The following is a 27,072-nucleotide window of genomic DNA, read 5'->3' on the forward strand; positions in this document are numbered from 1 at the left end:
GCCAGCCAGGAGATATAGTCTCTCCAACGTGTCCTGGGTCTGCCCCGAGGCCTTCTCCCGGAGGGACATGCCCGGAATACCTCCCCAGGGGGCATCCTAAACAGGTGCCCGAGCCAACCTCTACTCCCTCCCTGGAACCGACACCTTAATGTGGTGGAGGGGTTTGAGTGCCTGAATGATCCCAGGAGCTATGTTGTCGGGGGCTATATGTCCCCGGTAGGGTCTCTCATGGCAAACAGGTCCTGGGTGACAGACCAGACAAAGGGTGGTCCATAGGCCACTTATGATGAACAAACAAATCAAGGCTCAAATTTACCCTGCCCGGTGTGGGGTCACCGGGGCCCCACCCTGAAGCCAGGCCTGGGGGATCTATGAAATAGCAAGTGCCTGGTGGCCAGGCCCATACCCATGGGGCCTGGTTGGGCTCAGCCCGAAACCACAACGTGGAGCCACTCTTCGGTGGGCTCACCATCTGCTGGAGAGGCCATAGGGGGCCGGTGCATTGTGTTTTGGGCAGTGGCCGGGGCCGAGTGCCCGGCTGACCCAAACCTTGGACACCAACTCTGGTTTTTTGGGGACTGAAAAGTATGTAAAAACTAAATTAAACCCCTAGTTCTATGAAATAATAAACCATACATTATTAAGAATCAAACTGTTTATTTAGTGTAAGAATGAGACAAACATAGTGCTTTCTTTAGCTGACTTTGGCTGTGCTCCTTATTTACTCCTGGCTGGGGACACTGCTGCTGCACAGTGGTTCCTCCCACTGAGGCGAGTCATGCCAAGTACTCCACAACAACACAATCGGAGAAAAGAATGCAAATATCATGATGCATGTATGATATAAAATAAAACTACTGTAAGCACCAGAAAAATGTTATTTGTATTTCAGGCAACAAGTTGTCATTGTTTTTCAGTTTTCATTCATTAATACTGACAAGCCTAAAATTTTGACTCTGGCAGGGGTGGCACAAGGGGTGGTGACCAATCAGATCAGGCCAAGAGTGGCACTGGCCACCAAACATCATGTTAACACTAATCTAATGGCACCGCCCGTGCTGCCACACCTGTCTCAAAAAATTGGGATGGGGATATGAATGGGAAATAAGCATACTGGTGTGTCTTTAATTAATACCAGTAAGGGCAGTACCATCTGTGTGCCTACCTGTGGCTGATCTGTGTCCCACGTAGACTGGACATGGTTTCCTCAAGGTTTTGCCGCAGGTCAGCAATGTTCTTCACTGTCCTCATGCGTCTTGTCTCAGGGTCCTCTCCTGAAGACATACATTTAATAGGATTTATTGAGTTGTTTGGAACACACACATAATAGTCATCCATACCCACAAAGGCTACAAACACACACACACACACACAAAGAAGTGAGGACATCTAACATACAGTACTTCATTGGATGTCACTGAATGTCTCAGCAAGGGGAACAGAATGATGACCGATCATGATAACAGGCAGCATGGGTGCACGTCCCAAAACCCCATGTGGACAATTTGGAGGCCATAAAATAAATCAGTCTGTCAGGCTGCATCACACACGGTTCTTTTACTCTAAAAAACATTATTTTACACAGTATTGACATTTTTCTTCAGGCCAATGCAGAAATGTCATGTTATGACACCACACACTCTGTCAGCTAGCTGTGGACACAGTTGTGCCTGCGAGAGCAAACTCTGTCAGTGTTCCTGTGCTTCTCTGCCAGGCATGGCAGAAATTGCTGCCACTTCAGTCCACTATTGTCCCGTGCCCTACAGCAGTATACAGCTATGAAAGCACTTAATATGTTTCATATTCTTCTCAGTGCATTGTTTACACATGAAGTACTAGTTTCACTGAGGCATTTCTTATTGTCAAGGAGTGCGGCTAATAATGTTTGGGAAACATTTCAGAACTGTGGGTGCACACCAAAGTGTTTGCTTGTCTGCTCCAATTAAGCCTCTCTGTTAACTTCTCAAGCAAGCTGACTATATCCACTTGTGTGTGCCACAGAATGGGTTAATTAGCATGTAGCATGAGACACAGAATGGATGCTGTCTCCATGGTGGAGATGAATGAGCAAGCAGGTCTCATACAATGCAGCATGATAAGATGAGTGCAAGAAGTTTGCTCTGTCACTGTGTGCTGATTTCAGCACTCTGAGAGAACATTATGACCACAGACAACTGTGGTTACAGTGACTGTGGCAAATGGGGGCAGCAGTAGGTTTGAGGTTTGAAAATGTCTCCTATGACTCCTGTGGCAAAGTTACTGTAGATTCCAGGAGGAGGAAAATTATTATTTATAGTGCATGCAGCAATCTGTAGCAGGTCTGTGCTGAAGACGAGCAAAAATGCTAAGACAGTTTTCCTGGATGAATCGATTTCTGAGATCACTGTGGAGCATCTTATGGAAAAAAAACTTTCTAGCAAAATACACAGACTGTATACATTCATTTGAATGAAAATCTGCAGTTTGCAGAATGGGGCTCTAAATCCTGTCTTTTGCATTTCTACAGTTCGTGTCTTCCCCCCGCACTAACAAAAATGATCTGATTAGAACAGACTATCATGACACAGCCAGTATGTGGCTGAACTTGCACACTGACACCAATCTTTCTGTTTTGCTGTACACTGTGTCTCTGTGTAGATTGTTAGTCACTTGGTCTACCAGGTCCAATAAATGTGAATGTATTCAAGTCCCTTTTATTGAAAGGGAATTCTAATATTAAATTGTTCAATTTTAAACCTGTTTATAACTAATTGTAGTTGTACATATTTTATGTGCTCTGTTTTAAAGGTTTTACATGCTATGACTGTTATAGATGATGAAGCTGTCATGACCATCTCTCTGCTGTTGTTAAATAAAGGTTAGATCAGTGAGTCACAAAAGCACAGGACAACAAAATCTCATTTATATTGTTGTCTTATTAAAAAAGGTTCTGAACCTGAAATATGCATGGATTTAGACATATAAACAGTTGCAGTAAAGATATGACTGAATTACAGGGTTCAGTATGGGTCAACACTGTCACAGTCAAATTGTGTAAAGAATTCAAGCTGTCCAGAAGTCTCTTCACAATACGATGTTTGTGTTTGAAAAACCTTTTTCAAGATTAAGTCATGATCTTAATTATACTTTACCATACTGTGTAATGACCTCACAGGGTAACTAGCAGTTTGACATAATTAAAATCTAAGAGTAGCAGCAGTGCAAATAGTTAAACCCCTTGCATCTAATACCCTAATGTAACAGTTAGCTTACATACATGTATAGCTGCTCCTTCCACTTCGCTACAGAGAGACAAGAAGCCAGAAAGCATTTTATATTTAAGCAGCTGTCCAGCTCTTGGCCCTTGAGACTGAGACCTGGCCAGTGTGGAGCACTGGGGGATGGGGGGTAGGAAAATGGGAATACAAGAGGGGAATCCACATGAACATGCAAACGCATTCTCACACACAGACACATAACATAAATGCTCCTCAAGATAGTTGACACAACATAATGTAAATGACTGCAGTTTGGAACTTACACATGGTCCAGCACACATCCACACACATCCTGTACCTGTGGGTGCTTTACTGCTAGTTCACTCTTTCACTCCAGTGAAATATTATTATATCATCTTCATTCATTCATTTTCTACCGCTTAGTCCCTAAGCAGGGTCGCAGGGGGAGGCCGGAGCCAATCCCGGCCGGCAATCGGGCGAAGGCGGGGTAGACCCTGCACAGGTCGCCAATCCATCGCCGGGCTAACACATAGACAAACAACCACACACACTCATATGAGCAATTTAGAGACACCAATCAACCCAAGGCGCATGTCTTTGGACTGTGGGAGGAAGCCGGAGCACCCGGAGAGAACCCACGCAAGCACGGGGAGAACATGCAAACTCCACACAGAAAGGTCCTGGGTGGGGCCCGAACCCGGAACCTTCTCACTGTGAGGCAACGGTGCCAACCACTGCGCCACTTTGCTGAGATTATATCATCTCAGCCGTCTAAATATAATGTACACAGATGCACGCCCTGTGTTTCAGCATTTTGTCACAAATCAGCCTTAATGAACCTTTAGTTGTCAATTGCTGTGGCAGTGCTTACATCCATGTGCACACGTGCACACACACCTACACACACACACACACACACACACACACACACAGATGTATACACTCACAATTTATGTTCCTGTTGCTGAATGTGCTTTTTAACAGGCATTGCAGCACACTGCAAGCTTCTTAACACTATGTATCAACAACAACTGCTCCCCAAGGCATAAAAGATAACCTGCTACAGTGGCAGCTGGATACTTTGAAAGCCAGTGCCGACAGAGCAAAAGAGCTCTTTAATATGTAAACGTTTTTCTGAGCTACCTGGATAGATGTCTAACACACACAAACACGTAAAGGCATGTACTGAATGTAAACTAAAAGGAAAAAAAAAAAACCTGTCTACACACACACAAACGCAATGAAAGGTGTAATATTAAGCTATTGATCACATTTGCTGTGTGAATTACAGGCAGTGAAAGAGGTGCAAGTGATAATAATTGTTCTTTTTACTGGTGGAAGTTGATTTTCCATTATCTTTATTTCAAGGTGCTTTATGCTGCTTAAAGGAAATCAGCTCTAATGACACTGTATGTAATGGTACCTCTATGGGTATAGGTTAGCTGCTAAAATCACAGTATAGTATTTACAGTAACAATGCTACACACACAGCAGGGTGCCTTATTAACAGAGCACTGTATATATCAAAAATGATGTAAGAGCAATCTTTTTAACTGTCTATTTACACAAATTTAAACTGCTTGTGTAAATCTTGTGGGTGACAATACATTAACATTTGTGGGTGAGTGTGAGACTTGCACAACGGGGGCTGTGTGTGTGTTCATACGCTTTTAAAAATAAGCTTGATATGTTAAAATACATTTTCTGTTACGACACACTCATATTCTGCCCAAGTTTGCTTTTTTAAACCACAACTTGAACATACTGTATGTGCTTTTACTTCATGCACAAAGTTTCCATTTTGTGCTGTCATCACAATAATCTTTAAATATTGAGGCAAAATAACCATCAAATTTTAATGTCTCTAGTAAGTAATACATTCCACGCTCATTTCCTGCGCTTTGCTGACAACGTATTGACTTACGTGGGTGAGGTTGTTTGTGCAGCACCTGCTCCAGATCACCCAGCATGGTAAGAATCAACTCCTTATCCAGCTGAGCTGTACCTTCACGAGGACCTCCCTCTGAAACTTCCTCTTCTGCCCAATACCCGCTGTCCTCCCTGCCTCCCTGCTTTACACCTCCCCTGCCTGCTGCTGGCTCATCATCAGAACGCCTGCTGCTGCTTTCTTCATTTGTTCCTGCCTCACACCTGGACCTCCGCTGCAGTTCAGTTCGTGGAATGCCGCTGTATGATGCTCGCTGTGGACGTCTGCCTGCAGCCGTGCATCGCCAAGGAACAGGGATGAGGGAATGCTCTGACTGAGAAAGCACCTTTGTGAGGGAGAGTGACAGGGATTGTGCTCTGGTGCTCCGCACACCTCCGCCCCTTATGACCACCTCTTTCTTGGTGCTTCTCTGCAGGCTCTCTCCTGCCCGCTGTGTGGAAGGTGAGTACAATGAAGAGTCCAGAGGCTGGGAAAGATGAGGTGGTGGCTTGCCAAGCTCAAAGGAGTAAACTCTCTGTTCACCATCGCCGAGCAGGGTCAGATTAGTGAGCGAGCGCTGCTTGATCCGCAGATTGAGATTGTCGGGGAGAGGCTGGGAAGGCCGTCGAGCTGGGCTGCCTCCCTGATACACAGAGAACTCTGCTCCTCTCTTCATCTCTCCTCACCACTCCCGTCCCTTCGGTCAGCTTACCTGCTTTACCTCTGGTGGCTCAGTGACTGAATGTATGCGTGCAAGTGCATCTATCTATACATGGCTATCTGCTTCACATCTTGGCTGCACTGTCACTGAGAGAACAGATGGAGGGAAGGAGAAACTGGATGACAGAGAAGGAAGAGAGATGTATCCCCACGTCCCACGCCTACTGACTGAGGTCCAGGCTTCAGAAGGCTCGAGGAAAAGCAAGCACAGGGTGAAGAGCAGCGAGAAATCCATCCATCCTTGAGCCAGCCCATACTCATGATCAGATGCTGAGCCAGACACAAACACTTATTTCCTCCACTCCTTCACCAGTCTTCATCCTGTCTCTCTGTCTTCTTGGCTCCTTTCTCTTGCTTCACCACATTTAGGGGCGTGGATGAACGAATTGTCTCCTGTTCCTCACACATTCTCTCTCCCTCCTGCACTCCCACACTCTTTATCTTTCCCCTATTAAATGACAATTTATTTTTACTCTTATTGCTCTCCCTCAACCTTCTGTCTGTCCTTTAATTATCAGCTCACTGCCACACTTCCCCTGCCTCCCTTCTGACTCTGACAGTCCCTCGCTCCTCACAGCAGAGAATGAAGGGGTGATGAAGCCAGTGAACATACTCACATAGCTCCTGGTCTGCCTGTTCACTCCAGTATGCAGCCTGCAGTACTCTCTCTCTTGCTCTTTCTCTCATCCCTCCTTCTCTATGTCTATCACCCTTGCTCTGTTTATCCCTCTCATTCTCTAATTTTTTGATCAGTTCCCTCCTCTTATTATCCCTTATCTTTTCTCACTCACACTATCCTACACCCTTTCTCTCACCGTCTATCCAGCTGTCTTGCTCAGTGTGGCAGTGAATTCTTTGGGCAGTGTACCTGTAAGCTTGCAGCCTCTGCTGCACCATGCTGCCCCCCCTAACTTAATTAAATGTTATCTCGAGGAGCAAAAACAGCAGCTTATCATGAATCAACAATGAGACCACAGACCTAACATATTCCTATCAGTCAAGGCAAGAGTTATTAGTCCTGTTGCTATTAGTCACAGCTGTCTTCTGCATATTATTACATCCTGGTTACAATAGCTAGAAGTCGGTGGAAGCGGTTGCCTCAGAAACCATAATCAAGGTGACTCAAATCATATGTTTACACTGTGAGAGACATGAGCCCGCAGCTACCCTGTTCACAAATTTTTGTACTATTATTAATCAGAAAGTACACACAGAAATAAAAATACAATACAATAAAGACACTACTATTATTTTGGAGCTTACCCACAATTTTTTTCTTTTAGTGTCTACAAATAATTGTACAAAAGCACAAAAAGAGAGATGAATAAAAATTTGTGCAGTTTTAATGTTTGAGTATTGTCAATATTGAACTTGGCTCTCTATGGAGAAAGAGTAAGAAAAATGAAAGATGTGAAATGACCACGAAACATGTGACAACAAAAGAGGAATATTTAAAATGGACCTCAAACAAAGGGAAAGGTCAGTAGTGCAGTCTAATTTTATCCTTCAAATGAGGGGCTACTGAAGAGCCACAACCAAAGCAAAATGTCTGGAATGTTCCTGCCAACCTGACATCCTCAAACCTGTAATCACACTCTGCAGCTTATGCATTCTAAGCTTTGCAGATGCTTGAAGCACTGCCTTCACTTTGAACCTGACATTTTAGTTTTCATTTTATTAGCTGTTTGTTTGATATATCATCAGAATTTACCTCTGATATTTCTGTTTTCCTTTGGCAAAACAATTAGCACCTTAAACAAAGTGGACAATTCTTTCATAGGTAAGACTGATACATTTTAGAGAACACAAAGTAATGTAAAATTAGAGGCATGTGGGTGTGACACTAAAGACTTGAATTAGAAATGGCAAAGTCTAACTGACAACAGGCTTTTCTGTGCCCGTGGTTTGTGTGTTGCCTGGTTTATGTAACCTCTCATTCTGATTCTTGTCAGAATCTTAAAGTCTTTGGCTAGAAACTCCAGACCTGTCAGCTGCAGTGTTCAACTGCATAGATGCCATCTGGCTGGAATTAAAGGACAATGAAAACATTTGCAGGAACACAATCTCACAACAACCACAAACACCAGTTCATTATGCTAGCCACAGCACTAGCCTTCAAAATCTCTAATCTCTCTTTAACTATCCTCTAGGGACACTGCGACAGATCCTGCAGCCTTCTCTTTCTCAAACATTACAAAGAACTGATCATGTAATACACCAATCTTAGTGTAAAACAGAGAGGGACCTGATCTGATCCTATATCAGTACTGGGTCCGGTAGTGACATCATTCAGCCATGCAGGGCACAGGGTGCCAAAGAAATCTCTCTAGGACTGTGCATGCATGAGGGATAAACCCAATAGTGACAGCTCTTAGAGGGCAAAGACTATACAAAATAGAACTCTGAGAAGTGTGTGTGTCCTTGGCCTCTGACCATCTAGTGGATGTACTTATCCATTATTACTCATTTTTAATACTTTGTTTATTAGTTTAGATTTTTTTTTAATTGCAATGAAAAAGTTCTTGTTTTGGAATTTTCAATTGTGTATTGGAATTGGGTTGGAAATGAAAAAATGTGGATCAGCCCATCGCTAATGTAAAATATTGTACAATTTTCCACTTCCTAAATAGGAAAATGCATTGTCTACAGAATGATGTAGTGCTGCTGCACTACAGCATCTACATATCAACAAGACATATCATCTACATGCACTACAGATCAACATAAAATAAATACAAGTATTAAAGAACAGATGAAGGATAATTTCCTAAATTACCATCATTAAAAGATGCTAGTGTTAATACACAGTGACAAATGCACATTCTCACACCCACACAGCATACAGTACTGTATGTGTTGACCGGTTGTACCTGATATCTCCTCCAGGCACTGTTTGGCTGTCTTGTTGTAGACCAGCTCTCCCTTTGTTGGGCTGAGGCAGGGGTCAGCTGGGGCCACCATTGTGCAGTCATTTTCTGAGAATGTCCTGAAGGCATAAAGAACAAATATAGCACAGCAGTTACACAAACAGGCTCCACTACAGTCTTTTCAAAATGACCACGAAGGAAGAATTCCTACAAAATTTATTATAAACTGCTCCAGTGTGATGTGCATTTATTCATTTTTAAACAATGCAAGGAAATTATGAAACTAATGTATTATGGTATTTTCTGGTCAAAAATTTAAAATGAATGATAATCCACTCAGACCATCCAATGAATTTAAGGCTGTCTAATAGTCCAACCTAGTCTCAATGCTTTAAAAAAGTGATCTATTTTACAAATTATGGTGATCAATTTTGGCTATGACCTGGACTGTTTCCAGCTTTTATTAACATCCATCCATTATCTATATACTGCTTATTGCTGAATATTGTCACAGGGGCGCTGGAGCCAATCGCAGCTGACACAGGGGTACACCCTGGACAAGTCGCCAGTCACAGGATAAGGATAATCACCTTTATTGACAAGTATGTTTCAAACAAGGAATTTGTTTCCAGTACAGAACCGACGGCAGCCACCTACGGCGGGAACTCAACCAATGGCTCTAACCATCGCGGGCAATGGGGGTGGGGTTCAGTGTCTTGCCCAAGGACACTTCGACACGTGGACTGCAGGCACCGAGATTCAAACTTTCAGCCTTCTGGTTGGGAGATGACAGCTCTACCCATTGCACCACTGCCGCCTCCCCACAGGCATGTAGACAAACAATTGCACTAACTCCTAAGGGCAATTTAGAGTCACCAATCAACATGTCTTTGGACTGTGGGAGAAAGCCAGAGTACCCAGGGAGAACATGCAAACTCTACACAGAAAAGCCCAAGGTTGGCCCGGGCTCAAACCCAGAACCTTCTTGGTGTAAGGCAACAGTACTAACCACCACGTCACTGTGCCACTGCTTTTAGTAACATTTTTTAAGCAAATACATTAGATATCACATTTTACATTAACATGTTTAAACCAACACTGTAAGTATTTCACACAACTGTTGTACTCCAAAATTCCATCTTCATGTAAGAGGCTAGTTTGTACCATTGTTGTCCAAGTTATTTTCTGTCCCATTAAGTAGCACCATTTATGTTATTTTAGTATGGCATTAAAAACTACTACCATATTAAACATTTACTATCACATAAACATATTGTCTCTGGAGTGGTTAACATGTCACAGTGAGTCAAGCAAATACATTTGTTGAAACTGAAGCATTAAAGGCACCAGTAAGTGAGAGATGTTGTTTGTTTTAGAGCAGCAGCCATAAACATCTTTCCCTTGCATTTATTCTGTGTTTCTCCACTATTAAACAAGAAAAGGGTTTGGATTTCTGAGTCGGCTTTTGATCTCAGTCACACATGTACAGTAAGGGAGGAGGGGAAGGTCTCAGATCAGATGTTTTCTGATAGTGTTCTTATAGTGTGAATCAACCTCTCTTCCTCAAGCCTGAGCACTGTTTGCTGATCTAAAGAAAGAAGGATAGAGTCCAACATACTTTGTGAGATAATGTGGCCTACACACATGCATGCATGGCGGATTACAAGTATGCACAACCATGCACAGCCGGTGAGACAGGGTTAAACACAGAGACAGATGATACACATACAAACAGAAAGAAATGCACACAGACAAACACACATAGGATTGAAACCTAACAAACTAATACTTATCCACAGCACAGACAGAAACACACATAGGATTAAAACCTAACAAACTAATACTTATCCACATGAAAATCCTGAAATCCATAAACAAACATCCTGTGGGATCTAAGCACAAGTAACCAGGTCACTGGCCTAGGCATCTTAACTATCTATCTTATCTTATACTGGAGTTCTTTGCATATACACTACAGACATACCAGGGACCACCACCTGCAGAGCTGCAGAAAAAAAAAACAGCTCCAAATGCAACAGCAGCATCGGTGTTTGACTTCTTGCAAGCTTCCCTCACGTTAGTGGCTTCAGAGACAGCGATATTCGCTACTACTGCGGTAGTCCCTGTTTTGTTCATTACCATTTTTTGTGGGCACAAATTGATCCTGCCCACTAACTACAGAAAGGTTCTGCAATCACACTGGTCTGCTAAGCATAGCAGTTCAAGTTAAAACAAGTTAAAGAAAAATTGAACAAGGCAAAGATGCCTAATTGTGCTGAAAATGATGGCAAACTGCATCACAGCAGGAGGGTCTGTGTGCTGTCTGTATGCTGACGGCTGTGGGTAAGACCTGCTGGTGATGAAGAACATATACAATAAGAAAAGAGGAGGATGGAGGCTACAGAAATATTGTATGCTCACAATATCTTGGTACAGGGCAAAAAAGGGTAGAGTGTGGCTATGAATCTGCATTGTATGTGAATGGCATATGCAAGGTGCTGACAGAATCAGCTGTGTCATACCCTCTTTGATTCAGTGTATAGAACAATATAGCAATAATTTGAACTAGTTTAAATGTGTTACTTAATGTATAGAAAAAGGCCAGATCACACCAGCAATTAAAACTTTTCATTTTCGTTTTAATTCCCTTCCGCATAACTGACTATCCTTCACTATCTGCCTAGGAATGATACCCACAGCAGTTTTAACCCCCTAAATGAGTGGAATTACAGTACTGCTAATGCTCAGAAGAGGCACTGCTGAGTGTGGCAGAGCTGACTGTGCACAATGGAGGAGGTAGCTGAGATAGGGAGAGAAGAGGTGAAAGATTAAGCCTTGTTTAATGGGATTCCTGACTCTCTTTCTTTTAGAGCACAAAGGCATCCCAGAGACTTTGGCGGCTCCTCCAGTTTTCCACCTGGATTACCTCTGCTGTCGTAAGAGAAAATTGGCCCTGCTGGGTAGATTTACCCACTTCCTGCACTTCTGATGGCTGTAACATCAGGGAACATGCCAGCTCCACACTTTAAAACAACACTGGTTGAATGAAGACAAGGGGAATAGTTTCCTGATCACTGCCAGTGTCTGGATTCTCCCATCAAAGATGAAACCCTGACAGTTAAATAATAGGCTTTGGCAAGCAGCAGGCAGTGGATGTTAATTTGTTCTGTAATGAGTGTGAAGAGATGTGGAGGCGAGAGCAAGATGCACAGTGGGGAGCACCAGTTGATCACATAGAGAACTCTAGGATTTCATGGTCAAAACTCAAAGGGTTTATTTGTCACATGCACAGTTAGGAAACGTGTTTCCCTGTACAATGAAATTCTTACTTTGCTGTCCACATGAATGCCACATAATACAAGTGAAATATAAAGTAGATGAAAAATAACACCAAATAGGCAGTAAAATCACAAATCATGGTGTGTGCGTGTGTGTGTGTGTGTATGGGGGGGCAGCTGTAAGCATGTGTCTGAATTTATGCAGGCACGACTTTGCGACAAAATGTAAATATAGAAAAAATGTGTGGGAGAGATGAAAATATTAGTGTGAAATTTAGTTTGTATCCTATGATGGTAGAGTGCATGTCTCACCTGTACATGAAGGGGGCCACAGTAGCAGTATTGGGGTGGTTGTGCTGCTGCTGCTGAGGAAGCTGAACTACTCCGTTCCCTCCAAGCACTCCTCCACCTCCTCCTCCACCTCCTCCTCCTCCTCCCAGCATTCCACTGGACCCAGACAGGGCTGAGGTGCTGGTGGAGGAGGTCATGCTGGTCCGTTTGCCCTCTGGGGCCCCAGTGGAGCGCTGTATGTAGAAACTTCCACCCTGTCCTCCTTTTGTCAGCTTGCCTCTGTCTCCCTCCCCACCCCGCATGTTGCCACTGCTGTTTAAAGCAGCCTGACTCTGGGTCTGGGACTGACTCTGAGACTTTGCTGTCGACGCTGAGGGAGCTTTAAGTCCTGGCTTTGGGATGCCACTTGAAGCTGAGGAGGTGCCGCCATCTTTCTTCCCCGATGATGGCTTCCCTCCCTTGGGGATGAGGCTGGCAATTTTAGAAGTCTTCTTGGTGGAGTCGACAAATAATTCACGGTCTTCTTTTGGTGGAGAGCTGTCCTTAGAAGATTTCCCAGACTTGCTTTTGTCTTCCTTGTCTTTGGATGTGGCCACAGACCTACTGCCATTGCCAGAAGATTTTGAAAATGAAGTTGTCTTGCTAGGTGCTGTGAGGGATGATGTATGGGTCTTGGTAGGCATTTGTGTGGTTGTAGCACTGCTACTGCCGCTGCTGCACACTGACCCTGTGGGTGTCAACACATCCTCACCATATTCTGACAGGTCATCCTCTTCCTGCAGAGCCATCTCTGCCACAGATGGTGATGCTCGTGAAGCTGATCTAGGGTTAATCAGGCGGAACTTCTCCAGCATAGACCTCTGGGGTCCACCACCGACAGCCGAGCCTACTTTTGACCCATCGCTTCCGTGTGACTGGGGACCTTCCAGGGCCTGAGGTGAAGGGGTGATGGAGGGTGAAAGTGTAGGGCTTGCCAGCATGGACGAGGTGGCACTGTGCTTTAGATTCATGGACTTGCTGCGCCAAGACTTGCCAGCAGTGGGTGAGGGGATGGCAGAGGCCAGCTGCTGCCCACTGAGACTGGTAGGAACTGGTCCACCAATACTGCTCCCATTCATTCCACTGGGTACCGGGATACCCTTCACAGCCTCTGAACCAGGGAGGAAAAGAGAAAGAGAGAAACAGACTGAGTTAACTAAGAAATTCAATGTTATGATGGAGACATACTTTTACGCACTGTACCTTTCTGGGCTGTTTTGACTCTTCTAGATGATTACATATTCATAAACTGCTTATCTACTTTAGATTACATTAAGTTCATAAAGTTCATTAAAAGATGGGGGATCAAGCATGTACATTGCAAACTGCATTATTTTGATTAAATTTGATTACTGCAATTTCTTTCGATTCCATTGTTCATTCATGAATCTAAGTTTGGAACATTTTACACAGTATTTGTATTCATAGTTAAGACTAAGGATCATAGTAGATACATCAGTCTGAGAAGTCACAGGTGAACAAAGTACTCTGCTGACTTCTTCTGTGGTTTACATACATTGATCTCAAACTCAAAGTCAACCAAAAGTGGGAAACTCTTCATTTTTAGCCTTTTGATGAATGCTAGGAGGCTTTGCTTTAAAATTTTTAGATATTGAATTGCATTCATTCTTCCTTCCACTTTATGCAGAGCTCCAGTGCCTGATGCAGACATACACCCCCAAAGTATCAAGGAGCCTCTACCATGTTTGAGTGTGAGAACGGTGTTCCTCTCCTCATAGGCAGAATGTTTTTCTCGCCACACATACCTGTGTGAATTATGACCAAATTCAACTTTGGTCTCATCAGACCACATAATCATGATCCTTAGCATACACCAAGCATGCCTTATGTCCAGAAGTAAGCAATGGCTTCCTGCATGCTTTTCTCCCAAACAATCTAGATTTGTGGACACTACGCTTGACTGTGGAGATGTTATTCCAGTTGCCTCTAAGGACTTTGTCAGGTCCCCTGCTGTTTGTTTTGCATAGTTCTCAAGGAAGTTTCCTAGTGCCTCTTTCAGTTCTGATAATAATTCAAAGCTGTTCAATAGTTAATTATGTAATAATTTCCTCAAACTGATTTTGTAATGTCTGTGTCTACATAAAGTTGAAATCAGAATTATTTACCTCACATTGCAAATTAGGCGTATTGGCAATGTTTTACAAACTTTCAGCTGTTTGTAATGAACATATAGTATCAAAGAAGAACAATTTAAATAGCTCAACACAACTAATTTAACAAATGGTTTCTCCAAATTTAACACAAAATACAACTTTTAATCACTTATGTAGTCTTTCAAATTATTCAACCCCCTGAACAGAATCCCTCATAAGAACACACGTTTGCAAATCAGGTGTTGTCTCAAGCACACCTGGGTTTCATTAGTTGCACCAGGTAGAGCACATGAAATACCAGAATTGGCTATGGGTTTGTTGAGTGTCACATTTGACTGAATGTTAGAAACATAGCTAAGTCAAACAAATTGTCAGAAAGGTTAAGAGTTTATTGCCTTTCACAAACAAGGAAAAGGATATAAAAAGATAGCAAAGGCACTGAATGTTCCTAGAGACACTGTTGGAAACATAGTTTGCAAGTTACAAGTTAAAGGAACAGTGGACACACTACCTCAATAGCTGCAACCAGATTTTTGAGGAAGTAGGTGGTGAAAAACCTACAAGTGACTGCAAAACTGCAGCCAGACTTGGTGGCAACAGGTACTGAGGTTTCAGTTTACACAGTAAACACTGAAGGTTTCCATGCTAGATCTCCAAGATATACACCACTACTGACCAAAAAGCACAAGAAAAGTTGACTCCAATATGCGCAAAATCACATAAATAAGTCACAGATGTTTTGGGATTTTGTTCTGTGGTGCTATGAAACAATACTGGAACTTTTCTGGCCTGTGGATCAGCAGTATGTCTGGAGGAATGAATGGAATATGGAATGAAGCATATGCTGAAAAGAACACCCTGCCTACAGTGAAACATGGTGGTGGCTCGGTGATGCTCTGAGGCTGCTCTAAAATTAAACCTGTAGTTCTCCTTTTGGCGACCAGATGTCACAAAGCCTACTATACTGTCCACCAACAGTATAGGAATCTGAATTGCCAAGTATACAGTATTATATGCTATATATGCTGGGTTTCAAATCTCTAGTCAAAGATCTACTCCATTAAACATGCTTAACACAGCACCATAAGTTACCGGCATACGGTAGTAAACACCATGTAGAGTATGCTGCAAAGAAGTAGACAACCTCTTTGCAAACACTAATTTTAAATGTGACTTATCATACACCTGCTGTCTTAACCCTGTATTTCTGTTGACTATGACAGACAATGTGGTGGACATACAATTGTCTGTAGATTTTATCAGGAACAATATTTTCTATTTAAGGTGATTAAAACACAATATCCCACACCATAGGCCAGAATGGAGGTTTATCAGCTGTGTACCACTGCGCTATTTATTTAAACCACCCCTCCCAAATTACTATTTTATAGCCGACTTTTTCAATCACATTTCTCTTAAAACATTTCTATTGTTGTGTCTACAAAATATGACAAAATGATAAGTGTTACTCACACAAACTACAACTAATCTGCACAAGACTATCCATTTTTAAATGAATACCCTATAAAATACAGCAAAAATATACTGATTTACAACCAAAACAGCCACAAGAAAAGGTGAAGCAATTACATGACTTGAATCAGAAATATACTTGATGATGCATGATGTCCACTTCATTGGACACATGGTTAATTGTAACGTACTACTTATTGGAAACAATTTTTTCAAAAATAAAATAATGAAATTATTACTTTGATGTTACTGTACATCATCATATTTTTTACCTCTAGGATTCCTCTGGAATAGAAGGTCTGACAGGATATTCCAGCAGTAGTCAACAAGTTTGGCTTACTGTCGGCCATCTTGGACTCAGAGGAAATTCACTTGCAGTTACAACAACTGACCACTGAATAAAACTCAATGGAGTGGTGCAGTAGAGAGCACTCTAGTGGCTGATATGCAGTTTCATCATTGAAACCAGTGCATTTAGGAGAAAATGAGTTTTGAATAGCTGTTCACTGCAGTGACCACTATGTGCCTGATTAAATATCTCTGACACTATGCAATATGGCCATTCATTACAGAGAGAGAGGGACCCACTGAATGTGGGAGCTAGTCAGGCAGTCTGATGACAATGGGGGACATTTTAATATAGCTGCCTTCCATTTAACCATGCTGGCATGTGGCTTGTTGTAGTGTGGTTAAAACGAACAGTGACCATGCCCGTGTCGTGTTTTGGAAAACACCCTATTCTTTGTTTCAACCAGTTATAAAATAAGCAGAGGATATTTTGAGCATCATCACATCTGAAAAAAGACAGTTTAGTCCAGCTAGTTTACTAGTGCAGCTGTATCAAACTCCAAAAACAGTGGTACAGTACACAGCCAAAGGATGAACCATAAAACAGAGCATAAACCCAGAAGAACTGACAGACATTATGTGCGCATTATGTGGTAGGCGTATACAGTGCAGTAGTCCATGTCAGTTCATATGTCAACCAGCCACAGTGAACACAATAGCTGTGAGTGTGGCTCCTGGGCACGTGCCAATGTTTTTGGCCATTCTATATCCTCAGTGGGCCACGCACAGCTGATCACTCACAGGTGTACTACACATGTAAAACTGTTCTGATTGCCACATCATAGAGGCACATGTTAAATACAAAACAGTGTTATTGAGAAATATATGGGGTGTTTTTAACAGACTAGAGGATGTTTTGAGCTTCACTTTGTCTACTCAGGCCAGGACCAGTGCATGCACTTCTGAACTAGGCAAAGCCACCTCTGCTGCCCCTCTGAAAAAGCACACAAACATCAACATGCCATACACATAACACAAACAGACCAGTATAACTAGTGTGCTCAGAGTGCCAAAGCAGTTTATGCATGATGCAATATGTGGGCATTTTGCAGGTCCATATAGAAATGGAGAACAAAACCATGTTTTGGTGATATGGGTCCACCACACCCCCAGAAAAAAAAATTGAGATTTAAGATTTGCCCTTCCTGTGTAAAGTTATAGATGTCAATGCCTACTGTAAATGCATTTACTTTACAGTATATCTGCCATGTGCTGTGATTAAATTGCTTAGTCCAAAAATCCTTTAAAAACTGTGCACCCAAGACGTAGTTCAGTTTTGTTTTATTATGATTAATTATAAAATAATCAATTCATGACAACACTTTGAAGAGGTTTATAGGCCACTGTACAGAGTGATCGTTGGTTACCAACCAGTCAAGCCAAAGGAGCAGGGGGGGTCATATGGAAGTTGGCCCCCATCCTAACATTTGAGGGAGTACAAACCACATTTCAAGTGCTACTCAGTTTGCAGCTCAGCATTTGAGAGCATGCAGACACAGATTTGTAAGTGCAAATATAAATTTGAGAGCATAATGGGAGGTGGCCGATCTCCTGTCATGGTGCAAGGGCAATAACCTCACCCTCAACATGGACAAGATGAAGGAAATGATAGTTGACATGAGGAGGGAGAGGAGATCTCATTGGCCACTCTTAATCCAGGGGCTTGAAGTGGAGAGGGTGAGCAGCTTCAAATACCTGGGCGTCCACATCAGTGAGGACCTCACTTGGACACTTCACACCACACAGCTGGTCAAGAAGGCCCAGCAGCGGCGGCTGTACTTCTTGAGGAGGCTGAGGAGGTTTGACATGTCGCTTAGGATCCTCAGCAACTTCTACAGCTGCATCATTGAGAGCATCTTGACCAGAGGACTTCTAGACTCTTTCTTTCCAACTGCCATCAGACTCCTAAACAGCTGACAGGGGTTCACAATCAGGGATTACTTCATGTAATTGCACCTGTACTGTTTACATGCTCAGTTGCACATGCATAATTACACATGCATAGTTGCACATCTACTGCTGACTATTGCACATTCACCTCTGATGCAGGCGTTGTCATTATACTTTTGTATACTTATTATTTCTTTTCACTTGCTGTTTAAAGTGCCTTTAGTCATTGTGCTACTATTTATCTACTTTATATTTCACTTGTGTTGTTTGGCATTCAGGGTGGACGGCAAAGTAAGAATTTCATGGTGCAGGGAAACACCTTTCCATACTATGCATAAACACTGAATCTTGAATCTAATCCAGGTCATGTGTGCTCTCGTCTCTGATTCTGTGCTCTCAGCTTTCTCCACTGGGGTTTGTGTGAAAGTCTGTCCACACCAGAATTTTTAAAAGTGCACAAAACAAGATGCGAGTGCACTTTAGTTTGCAAATCAGTCTAATAGTAGTCTAATCGGCTACATTCTAACCAACCACATGTCTGAATTAAATTGGTCAAACTGCTGACACAATGACAACAGTGCTACAGCACAACTCTGTCGCACTGTGTTTAACTGCTTCTTGCTAATGCAGCTCCCTCACTTCGTTCACTATACAGCCCGCTTGACCACTGCTGCACGCGCTCTCTTTCTCTCTCTCTCTCTCTTACATGGCGTATATTTTGGGCAGGCAGTGAAATTTGGGCATAAAGATAAAGAGAATCTAACATCACTAGCTAGTACAGAGTATATTTTGAATGGGTACAGAGAAGATATGGTTTAGCAGAATGAGCCAACACAGAATGGCTGGAAATACCATGAGTTATGTGTCATTTGTCAGAGGCTGCCCCCATATGATCAAGAAGCATAGCAGTGGGTCAACCAAAATCCACAACAGACTCAGACTCAAGCATCCAAAATACCAGTGCTATGTTTTGCAGCTCTGCTGTCTCCTCCAAGCAGTAACAATAAGCTGCTGTGTCTGTAGAAAAATACAGGGCTTCATTTATTCAATAAGATGCTGCATCATCAAACATGATCCCTAAAAAAAGAGTTGCATAGAAATGTTGTAGGAGATATGGTGACCTAACAAGTAGGCTGTAAGGGAGGGGTGGTTTAAAAAAGCAGCAGTGGTACTTTACACATCTAACAATCAAATACATTTCCTTCAAAACCTATCTGCGTTTGCAGTTCAGTTGAATACTCTAGGAATGTAGTTTTTAGGAGACCGGGTTGGCTGATTTGTTTAAACAAAAATCTACAAAATAGTAAACTAACAACGCAATCCATACACCATATAATCATGTTTTAAAGTGAAGCCTGACCACAGAGCTTTTTATTTACTTCAAAGTATGCATTCATATAGGAGCCTATGGGATGTGGTTTGTGTATGCATGGGGTGCTGTACCTGTGAGTGTAGGCTGAGCGCCACCTATAGACATTATACTGTAACACATGCCGTGCTGCAGGACAAATGATGAACAGCCACAGTGAAAGTGGTCACTTATCACAGCAGAGAGTGACACCTTGGATGCCTACATCTGTAAATGGAGCATTTGCTTCAAACTATGACAAGAATACAGACACAACAGACAAGCAGGCACAGAGAGACAATGCATCTGTTTCTGGGTATGAGTTTGAGGCTACTTCTGAGAAAAAGTGGGGCTAATAAATTCCAGGATGAGAAAGAAAGGCAAATTTAGAGATGGGGTGGAAATAATGACAGGTTGGCCATGAAATGACAGCATGAAGTTATACACCATTAGACTGTCTGTCTGGTTGTCAGTCACCACTGTGAGAAGGGTTCAGCTGGCAGTTAGTCACCTCCAGTCTGCCATTTAAAACCCTTCAAGCAGACGCTTGGTTGGGGGGCGGGAGGGGTTCCAGCTTCAGCTTTGAACACAGCTGAGACCGTTTAACCAGCTTATACTTCTGACAACATCCTATAAAACCTTAAAAAATACCTAAAAACACCTCCATGCACTGTTATTTGAGGAGTGAAAAGTGCATTCAGTCAGGCTATAATTGAGATGTTTCTTTACTTGCTGTTGGAATCTGGTACCAGACTTTAAATTTCCATTAATGACAAGGGCATTTCTTGACTGCCACGTGTCTTCAGGCAAGGAAAGAATTATTCCTTATCTTTCACCACATACACAGAACTCAGTAGGACTGCAAGATGGAAAATTTATTGCTATTTCTTTTAAACCTGTGGCTGATTACCAGGTGTGAAACTACTGTTGCCAATGCTGATGGCAATCATGAGTATTTTCCTGAGATCATTTAAGGAAACAATCTAACAAAACCAGTTGCCTAATGAAAAAAAAAGATTATTAGTTTCAATGCATTTTAATGTGTTCACATCTCTCCTCTCATTTCCTGTCAGTTATTTGGATACATTTAAAAAATTATGCTGTAAGTATCCCTACCAGGTAAACGTAAGGCTTATGTGTTGAGACAGACATCTAATGTTTCTGAGTATGTACATGTGACGGTATCCTGTGATAAATCCTCATATTTACAAAGAGTGCAGTGGCCCTTGGTTGAGGTTGCAAGCATTTGTGTCATTCTCTGTGTGTGTGTGTGTCCAGTCAATTAACTTGATTGTTAGGGCCCCCCTCCCCCACTGCTGCTTTTTCCCTGCTGGAGGCTGTTTCGCAGTAACTTGCCATTTCCATGGCAACAGACTTCTTTTTTTGCCTCAGTGCCCGATTAGCAAAATGTCACTTCTTTTGGGTGGTGGTTGACCATGTGCTAACAAAACCATGCAAACACAAAGATACACACACTATACCTGCTGTTTGCAACTACATGTCAGATTATACACAGAAACCCAGAAAAAACTGAATGCCTGGATTGCCTTTAAGTGAAATGACACATGCACATACACTGACACATACTTATTGTATGTCTTAGGTCAGTGAAAACCTACTGTAGTTATGCAGGAATCTTTTTCTCTTCCAAACACTTTTGTCACACTCTGACTTCAACACTTTTTAATTTGAGCTGCAAGACAGATTATAAATTGGTGCCTTGCTCGAGCATGTCAGCCGCTTGGCTTTAACAAGAAGCACAGTAATGACAGACTTTCTTTAGCCCAATTTTACTTGCAACAAAAGCCATGCCCATTGATGCTTTAGTTTATTTAAGCCATTTAGAGTGTTGCATGACAACAAGAAAGATGCAATGCCCCATGTGCCCCTTGAGTTCTTGTTCTCTCTGGTCAGAGCTTAATTGTGTGTGAGCAGACAAACACTGCAGTTGGTTCACTTCATGCCCACAAGGACACACATGCCTATATCATAAAAAAGTTATAAATATCAAGAAAAGTAAGCAAACAAACAAACAAACAAAATATTTTCACCTATGGCAGCCCCCTTTACAGATCAGAGCAGATGGCATCAGTGGCGATTAGAGTTATAAGGCAAAGCTACTACAGGTATGTGTACCTGTTAACATGTAGAGCATGTTATAAGATATCTGTATTAGTATTTTTATTTAATTTTATGCCAGAAGTGGGCAGGTCCTTCCAACAACAAGCTAAATATAGACAACCACAAGTTATTTTAACTGCATGGAGGTGACCAAACTCATCAAGTAACCTAAGTCCAAACAGTGGTGAAATACAGGTCGGAACTAGTTGGGGCTATTGACACAAATGTGACAATCTCTCTTATTTAGTTTTATTTGTATAGCGTGTAATCACAACAACAGTCATCTCAGGACACTTTACAGAGTAAGGTCTAGACCTTACCACGACTACTACTGCTACTGCTACTACTATTATTATTATTGTTATTATTATTATTATTATTATTATGATTAAGGAAAAACCCAACAAATCCCCCTTGAGCAGCACTTGGTGATAGCGGGGAGGAAAACTCCCTTTGACAAAAGAAACCTCCGACAGACCCCGGCTCTTGGTGGTTGGCCTTCTGCCTCGACTGGTTGGGGTGAGTGGATAGAGGAGAGACAAAAGAAGAAAAGCAACAAGACAGAACCGACACAACAACAGTATGCATTTTGAAATGACCCCAGACTGTCTTCTGTGAAGTCACAGAAAGTCCAGGTTCTCTGTTGGACTATGAGGCAAAAATAACAGCTGTGCAACGTCTGTCAAGCTTTATCGAGCACTGCACAACAAATATGCTGATAGCTTATTTAAGATAAACCTCATAGCATTTCTGAATAAAATGACATAAACCTACATAAACCTATCCTATTAAACTCTATTAAGGGAGAACAGTTATACTCCATTTTGACCAATCTGACTGATGGAAAGTTCTGCTGCTTTTGGTGGGGGAGGGACAATATTAATGGGAACAAGAAAACATGAATCTGTACAGACTTGTAAAGGCTAGTAAAGCTACAAATAAAAATGCTAAAAAGGATATAAAATAAAAAAGAGGATGTCTAAAATTATGGGCAGATGAAACTAGCTGTAAGAGACAAATTAAATTCCAGATGATGTATACAGTAAAATGGCTTGTGGCAGACACTTCCTATATCTGTTTCTCTGCTACCTGCTCATGCCCAGAAGATTCTGGCTGCATGGCTGACATTTCCCTATAATTGATTTTTCTTTTACTTTAGACCAAAACCCTATTTCATCTCCCCTGCAGTGAATCTCCAGCACCTGATGTCTTATCTCTGCAAGCTGAGGGTTTATCTTCTGGCACAGCTCAACTGCACTGTATGAATAGTCCGGAAGAAACATATCCACTCTTTAAAAAAGTACCAGCTTTTTTAACCATACAGTAAAATGAAACAAATCGACTGAATGCTTTATAATGGGGCTTGCTGAAGGATAAACTTAAAATAACATTTGAAATTAAAACTTATTATATCAGTTAGTCATTTTTGCTCTCTTTCCTCTCTCATCAGCTAAAAACTATACTTGATCACACCCTTCCTGTCCACACTTCTGCTCCCATCTACTCATAACCACTTGCATCCCTTCTCCTTTCATTTAAGTGTTTGAAGTTTCAGACAGAAATATTACGGGTGAGTGCACATGTGAACTTTTAGGACTGAAACCTAGAGAGAATGACAGAGAGAGAAATTCAAAAGGATAGTTTGCTGGAGGCTTTTCACTGCCCTCTGTGTACAATGCCACTCACTGCATCTCTCCTCCGCTTCCCACTGATCCTCTCTCAACTCTAAATCTTATGGCTTTTGTTATGGACTAGGCAATGCCTTAATAGATAAGCATAACTCATTAGATACAAAACATTTTTGTGATTACATGCTATATATTACTCACTAAAGATTTGTCATTATAATGTTGTCAGACTCATTAGGATTGGTTTTAATTATTAAAATGATTTTGAAGCATGGAAAAGGCTCTAATTGTTATTAGCACTGTATGAGGCAATATGTCATGGTAAATCTCATGAATGAGCTGAAGGTATTGCCAATATATTGAGTGAGTCAATATACTGAGCGAGTCAGGAAAGATATTCAGTAATTGAATCGTTGTGAGCCCATACATTTCCTCTCCACAACAGATACAGGCTGTTAAAACAGCTATTTACTTATGAATAATCCATTCTCTCTTAAATAAAATGCTATACACTCACAGCGACTGGGAGGCCTTTCTCTCAAAAACATAATCACTCTCATTAGCTTCATCATGCTCGACAGAGCAGCTGCCTGAATTTGCCCCTTCAGTCATATCTCAAATGGCTCTTGCCATGCTGTGAAAATTTGTCACTGCCTTAATGGCATCCATTAGAACTCATTTGGAATAAAGAGCTGGGGATGATTCAGCAGACTGGTTAAGACTGGTAATATGAGAAACTGGGTTCCTATGCAGCTCCCTGAGTCAGTGGTGCCATCAAGTGGCTGGGATGGAGAATATAAAATGGGTGTCCCTACTTGGCATCAAACTCCACTAACTTAAACAAAATCAAAAAAAATAATGTTGGCCTCTGTAAGCCTCTTTATGTGTAAGTGTGTGTCTTGTGATTGTAAATACAGCAATATGCCCCCCTTACCTCTATCGTTGCCACTGGCATATTGAAGAGGCTTGCTCTTGTCAATGCTGTTGAAGCTCTGGCTGCGACGATTGAGGTTGGATGAGCCTGGGCTCCTGGAGGCCCCGCTGCCTGCAGCATGTACCCTGGAGGGCCCTGGTAACCTGTAGGGACCAGTGCCGAAAGGGAATTAAATGAATGTTGAGATGAGATACTAGCGTTTCAGCTTTACAAAAATTGTTTGAGGCAGAGCTGCTCTGGGGTCAGAAATGAGATGTCAACAGTCGGTGGGAAAAGCAACAATTTTACATTTGTGACCATGTTGTGAAAATGTCACTTAGCCAGAAACACAAAATTTTTGTTAATAAGTGGGAATTTGGTCCTTAAACAATAGCAACTTCAGAAGGTAGCCAAATAATTTGTCTATGTCAGACTGCTGAAGTCTCATATTAGCTTAAACTGAACTCAGAATACATTTTGTTGCGCAGAAGTGTAGAGTGTAGATTTAGTTGCCTGTCAGTTCCACTGAAACTGCTTCAAAAATTAATCTCTTTACAGCCAGTAGATGAGGAGAAATGATAGCGACCAACAACTCTTTCAGCGTACACGGGTATGTGCATATTCCTTGAAAACTGATTCAAGACTAAGAGACAAAATGTGTGTGTGTGTGTGTGTCCGCTTGTAGGTTGGCTGATGGAGCATGAAAGGAGGTAGTGCATTTTGAGTTTTAGTAAATCTTTCTCTATATCAAAAGATATAAACATTTGTCTCACAACAGGTTGAATGAGATCTGTTTTTTGTGTCCTCCCACTCTTATCGTCCTTACAGTTGTCTTTGCAGTGCAAAGACAACTGTTATTTCTTTTATGTCTCTGTGTAAAGAAACAAAAGGTACCACACATACCTACTGGCAGGTTTGTGTTTTCAGTCAGTCATTCTACTCTCTCTCTTTTTCACACACACAAACACACACACACACACACACACACACACACACACACACACACACACACACACACACATACACACACAGTACATAATCTCCAATAATTGTTCTCTCTTGACAGAGTTAAAGAAGCCATTGTCAAGTACTGATCTACCATGCTGCAGCTGTTGGAATTTTCCGACTCCCTAGAGGCAGCTAAAATAACAGTTTCTTCAAAAACCTGCTGTTATTATACAATAACATTAAATTACATTTTGTATGCTGTTTGCCAGATACTTTTGCCCATCTGTTAGTAACCTATTTCAAAAACAGATTTGTTATACCATTAACCTTGATTATTATGGTTTGACGCGATCTTTAGAAACTGATTCCACATTTTATGTTGCTGTATTGTGGTCCATTCTTGGTCTATAATCGATCTGCTATGCTTAATATGTCACTCACATCTGTATCACAGATGGAACCAAGATGCTGAAGGTGAATGTTTTGCTACTGGTTGAATCCTGAAGTGGTTAAAACCTTTAAGGATTGCATCATCATGTTTTTAGGATTTGTCTCCTTAAGTACAAATGGTCTTTTTTGCTGACCGCTTGAACATATTTATCCTACAGTTCCATGTAGCCCCCACCCAGATCATTCAACAGAATAAGAAGTATAGATAATGGATTGATGGGCTAAAATACTGGTGTAGCCCTAAAGTTATTCAGCAGGGACATGTTGGACAGGTTGGTGACCACCTGCCCACTTGTGGGCATTTTATCCCACAATAGTCTCAGGTGGGTTTGACTTTTCCCTGAATGTGGTACTAGATGTACTAGATATGATGCCTTGCACTCTGACAAGTAGAATATGTTCTTATAAGAAGAAGGTATAAGATAGATGCTAGTTTGAATACCCGAGCTCACTGGAAAAACTTTGGCAGGGGAAACAAATATACAGTATGTGTTCTCTCTCCTCTGCAAGAACTATTGTTAAAAGACAGTGACGCCCACATCCTCTCTTCTCTTCTTCACCTCACTATCAGGCTGCAGATCCTTTCTGCATCAGATATGCTTTCACAATTCTAAAACAAAATCAGTGTCCAGAATTTACATCACATCTCTCTTTTTCAAGCTCCATTTTGCTGATACATTATCAAATGTGTATTTTGGAAGATGAAAGAATTGGATGATAAAAGGGACTACCTCTGATTTCCATCTGAATTGCCCCAATCTCTTGCTCATTTTCCCAATGTTTATCTCTCATTTTCTCTTGTCTGGGTTTACAACTACATTATCCTTTCTGTTTCTCACCCTCTATGCATCTTATTCCCTTTCGCTCCAATACTTTTTTCATGGTTCTTTTTTATTTTTCTTATTTTTTTTATCCATGATTCTCCTCCATTCCTTCCCTTTCTGATTGTCCCTATGGAAGCTTCCAGTGCACTTCTGTGTGTACACGTGTGGGTCATTAGTACTGAGGTGCTTTAAGTTTTGTTGTAAGGTCATTTGAACATCAAAATTCAAAGACCATTTTATTTTTCTGCTCTGTCGCTCTCTGTGTATTATGTGGTTGTTACTGTGCTATTTTCCTATTTCAGTCCAGTGAGGCAGCCTCAGCACCAAACTGAGGGCCACCTCTGGCTGCAGCTCAGTGAGATCGGAGCATTCCTGTTGTCAGAGATTATTGGTGCTTATTGATGTCACAGTTTTCAGGTTTTTGAGTACTTTTTTTTTTTTTTTTTACACATTGTCTATATAATAGTATTTGCATTGTTTTGCACATGTACTGACTTATTAGGCAGTTTGCTCTGACTTCAAGCTGTGCAGGGGCCTGTTGCACAAAAGTAGAATTAAGACATCCAGGATAAATGACTGAGCTGAGCTCAATGAATCCAAAACACGTGCGTCCAGGCTTAATTGGTTGCACAAAGACCAAGCCAGGATGAGCAGACACGGATTCATCAAGCCAGG

At 41.7% G+C, this 27,072-nt stretch overlaps 1 protein-coding gene across 9 annotated transcripts in view; it reads right to left on the reverse strand.

Annotated features, from left to right (window-relative positions):
* Positions 1-27,072, reverse strand: part of nav3 (neuron navigator 3) — a 495,508-nt gene that overhangs the window by 85,408 nt on the left and 383,028 nt on the right. For all 9 annotated transcript variants that reach the window (XM_020601356.1, XM_020601357.1, XM_020601354.1 and 6 more), the window contains 4 exons: positions 24,197-24,339; positions 12,323-13,451; positions 8,736-8,851; positions 1,166-1,274 (listed from right to left, as the gene is read on the reverse strand). In XM_020601356.1, coding sequence (XP_020457012.1) covers positions 1,166-1,274; positions 8,736-8,851; positions 12,323-13,451; positions 24,197-24,339 — 1,497 coding nt within the window. The remainder of the gene's footprint in view (positions 1-1,165; positions 1,275-8,735; positions 8,852-12,322; positions 13,452-24,196; positions 24,340-27,072) is intronic.

The sequence above is a fragment of the Monopterus albus genome, unplaced genomic scaffold, assembly GCF_001952655.1.
Source record: "Monopterus albus unplaced genomic scaffold, M_albus_1.0 scaffold51.1, whole genome shotgun sequence".
NCBI lineage: Eukaryota > Metazoa > Chordata > Actinopteri > Synbranchiformes > Synbranchidae > Monopterus > Monopterus albus.